Source organism: Apus apus, chromosome 21 (assembly GCF_020740795.1).
Source record: "Apus apus isolate bApuApu2 chromosome 21, bApuApu2.pri.cur, whole genome shotgun sequence".
Lineage (NCBI taxonomy): Eukaryota > Metazoa > Chordata > Aves > Apodiformes > Apodidae > Apus > Apus apus.
Genome location: NC_067302.1, coordinates 1 through 3,727, shown reverse-complemented (window position 1 = coordinate 3,727; position 3,727 = coordinate 1). Strand labels below are relative to the sequence as shown.

General features: G+C 45.1%; 1 protein-coding gene across 1 annotated transcript; it reads left to right on the top strand.

Annotated features, from left to right (window-relative positions):
- Positions 1-441: 441 nt before the first annotated feature.
- ENOSF1 (enolase superfamily member 1) lies at positions 442-3,573 on the top strand (the record flags this gene model as incomplete). The annotated part of the gene is made up of 3 exons (XM_051638176.1): positions 442-2,023; positions 2,378-2,566; positions 3,421-3,573. Coding segments are annotated over exons 1-3 (1,924 nt in total), but the record flags the coding sequence as incomplete, so codon positions are not given.
- Positions 3,574-3,727: the final 154 nt, after the last annotated feature.

The following is a 3,727-nucleotide window of genomic DNA, read 5'->3' as shown; positions in this document are numbered from 1 at the left end:
TCTGGTTGGTTATCATCTAACAAATTGACCATCCTCAATAAGATCTTTGAAAAAATGTTGCTAGCTAAGGAAAATTGGGAACATTTAAATGATACAGCCATGACTGAATTTTATAACATTTTGGGGGCGTCCACTAAGAAGCAGAGACCAGGCGCAAAGCAACCAGAGGCCCGGAAGACCCGTCCCTCCGGTCAGCAGAAGGAGTGGATGAAGAAGCGAAGCAGAAAGAGGGGGAATTTCCTGCGGCACCAGCGGCTGTTTCACCTGGACAGGGGGAAGCTTGCCAATATCATCCTGGACGATGTGGAGTCCCTGACGTGTGATATCCCTCCTGACGAAGTGCACAGCGTGTTCAAGTCGAGATGGGAGTCCACGGGAGCGTACAATGGCCTCGGATCCTTCAAAGCCTTCGAGCGGGCGGACAACTCGGCGTTCAACATCATGATTTCTGCTAAAGAAATCTCCAAGAACATCAAAGAGATAAGTAAAACTGCTGCGCCCGGTCCAGATAAAATAACTCTGAGAGAATTGACTAAAATTGACCCCCACTGCAACCACCTCAGGGAACTATTTAACTTGTGGTTGCTAACTGGTATGATACCCGACTCTGTTAAAAACTGTCGGACGGTTTTAATTGCAAAATCTGCTATACCGGAACGCCTGGGTGACATCAATAACTGGCGTCCGATCACTATTGGTTCCATCATTTTACGGCTGTTTTCCAGAATTATAACTTCTAGATTGGCTAAAGCCTGCCCCATTAATCCCCGGCAAAGGGGCTTTATTAGATCTGCAGGGTGCAGTGAAAATTTGAAATTGCTACAATTGATAATTCGGCATGCAAAAAGCCAGCACCAGTCCCTGGGTGTGGTGTTTGTAGACTTAGCTAAAGCATTTGACACGGTGAGCCATGCCCACATTATCTCGGCTCTTGAACAAAGGGGCGTCGACCAGCACATTATCGCCCTGATTAAGAATATGTACCACAACGTCACCACTAACATTCCCTTAAAGGGTGGGCACTCCGACTCCATTAAAATCCAAATAGGAGTCAAGCAAGGTGATCCCATGTCTCCACTGCTATTCAATCTGGCTGTAGACCCACTACTGTGTAAATTACAAGAGTGTGGGGAGGGGTTCCAGATCCATTCTCAAAACATCACAGCACTGGCCTTTGCTGACGATTTGGTGTTACTGAGTAACTCCTGGGAGGGCATGATGAAAAATATAGAGATCGTCGAGACCTTTTGTAATCTTACCGGTCTCAAGACACAGGGGGAGAAGTGCCACGGCTTTTACATCCAGCCGACTAAAGACTCTTATAAGATCAATGACTGCCCGGCGTGGCCGATTAATGGCACCCCCCTGAATATGATCGATCCTGGGAGCTCGGAAAAATATTTGGGAATGAACATCGACCCATGGGTGGGAATATCCAAACCCGAATTGCTATCGAAAGTTAAAAATTGGTTACATCGCATTGACAGAGCTCCACTCAAACCTTTTCAAAAGGTTGAGATCCTGAGAACTTATGCCATGCCCCGGCTAATATACTCTGCCGATCAAGCTAACGTTAAGATCACTCATTTGGAAACGCTTGATCAAGAAATAAGATCTGCGGTTAAGCAATGGCTGCACTTACCTCCATCCACTTGCGACGCCATCCTATATGCCAGCAACAGGGATGGTGGTTTTGGTCTCCTTAGGTTCTCAAAATTGATCCCAAGCGTACAAGCTCGGAGGCTGCACCGGCTGGCACAGTCTCCGGACGAGGTGATAACAACTATTGTGCGGTTAGAGGGTATTGAAAAAGAATATGAAAAATTATGGGTAAAAGCAGGAGGAAGGAAAGATAAAATTCCATCAATTTGGGACCCGAGAACCGTGTTTAGACTACCTAATGAAGTGGGCGGTGAGGAGGTAACATCAGAATGGGAGGCACCTGCTCCTAAAAACATCTACCCCAAACCGTGTAATTGGAGAAAAGATGAATTTAACAATTGGACTAAATTGGCATCCCAGGGTAAAGGTATTTCTAACTTTGAAAATGATAAAATCAGTAATGATTGGCTAACCCACTATAGAGGCATTCCTCACAGGAAACTCCTGACGGCTTTACAATTGAGGGCTAATGTATATTGCAATAGAGAATTCCTTGCCAGAGGCAGGCATGACAGCCAGGATGCATCATGCAGACACTGCCAAGCTGATGTTGAATCATGCGCCCACATAATTGGCTACTGTCCCAAAGTGCAAGAGGCCAGAATCAAAAGGCATAACAATATTTGTAATTTATTAATTGAAGAAGCCAAAAATAAGGATTGGGTGGTGTTCCAAGAACCAAATTTAAGGGACAAGAATAATTTATTCAAACCAGACATGATATTTGTGAAGGACAAACAGGCATTGGTCGTTGATGTGACAATTCGGTATGAAAGTAACCCTTCTTCCTTGTCGGAGGCCGCCGCTGGGAAGGTCCAAAAGTACAAACATCTCACGCAGCAGGTACAGGAACTGACCAATGCCACCCAGGTAAAATTTGTAGGTTTTCCCATCGGAGCTCGGGGTAAGTGGTACTCCGAAAATCATGATTTATTGACAGAGATTGGTTTATCCAAATCTCACCAGCAGAAACTTGCGAGAAAAATGGTTAATTGGGCACTGTTTTCTTCTGTTGAAATTGTTCATATGTTTGCATCACAGGCACGTGTGTAGTGTTAGCGGCGGATTCGACTGTAAGCGTGCGGGTTTCACTGTTTGTTTTATTAAATGTTGCAGGATAGGGGTGGGACAAAAAACTGGGATCTCGTAATGATTACCTCAAACATGATGCATCACATTGGACTTGACGTAGGTGGACGAGCCACCTTTACTTAACTTGGAAAAGGAACATAGCCCGCTATGTTCTATAAATAGTCAAGGAAGTATCTTATACACCATTAGAATTGGCACAAATTAGAAAACAATACAGCAGGCTCCCATCTGAGACGGAGATTGAATATGTAATGAGAGTGTCACTCACAGGAGGAGACGAGATCATGTTAAATGAACAAGAAGCTAGAGGGTTCTGGGGATCCGGAATTATTCTAACGACTGGAGAAGGGGGACACCCCTGGTCCCTAACCCAGCGAGCAGCTTTTTTTGTTGGCTCAAGTGATCCCCTTAGCAAAGGAGAGCCGAGGACTCTGCGGGGGGGCTATTCTAACCTTGTGGACAATGTCCAAAAGGCTGCTGTAATTCAAATGATTTATGACCATGATTTAGTACCAGATCAAGAAAGTCCTATGAATCTTCGAGTGAAACCAGAAAGAATGAAGGCCTTAATCAGGGGGGTCCCTCTGTCATTTAAAGAGGTAGCCATGCAAATCAAACTTAAAAACGGAGATCTGTGAGGATTTACATGGTCTGATTTGGCCAAAGAATTGGTAAAATACGGCAAGGAATATGAGGATACATCTGATTCTGAAAATGTTCCCAAGCTTTCTGCAGCCACAAAAAAGACTCGACCCTCCTATGCTGATGTGGCTGCCAGGGCACCCCGGGATCCTCCTAAGCAGCGGGAGAAATCATGGGGTGACTGGACAGTCATGGATAGATCTAAAAACAACAGAAAGCCAAACAGCACCCATAAAAACCAGTATCCTGAAAACAAAAGTGCTTCATCTCGGGGTGATGACAAAGGGCCCTACGCTAAGCTTAAGGAGGAAGCCAGGCATATAGGTGTCCC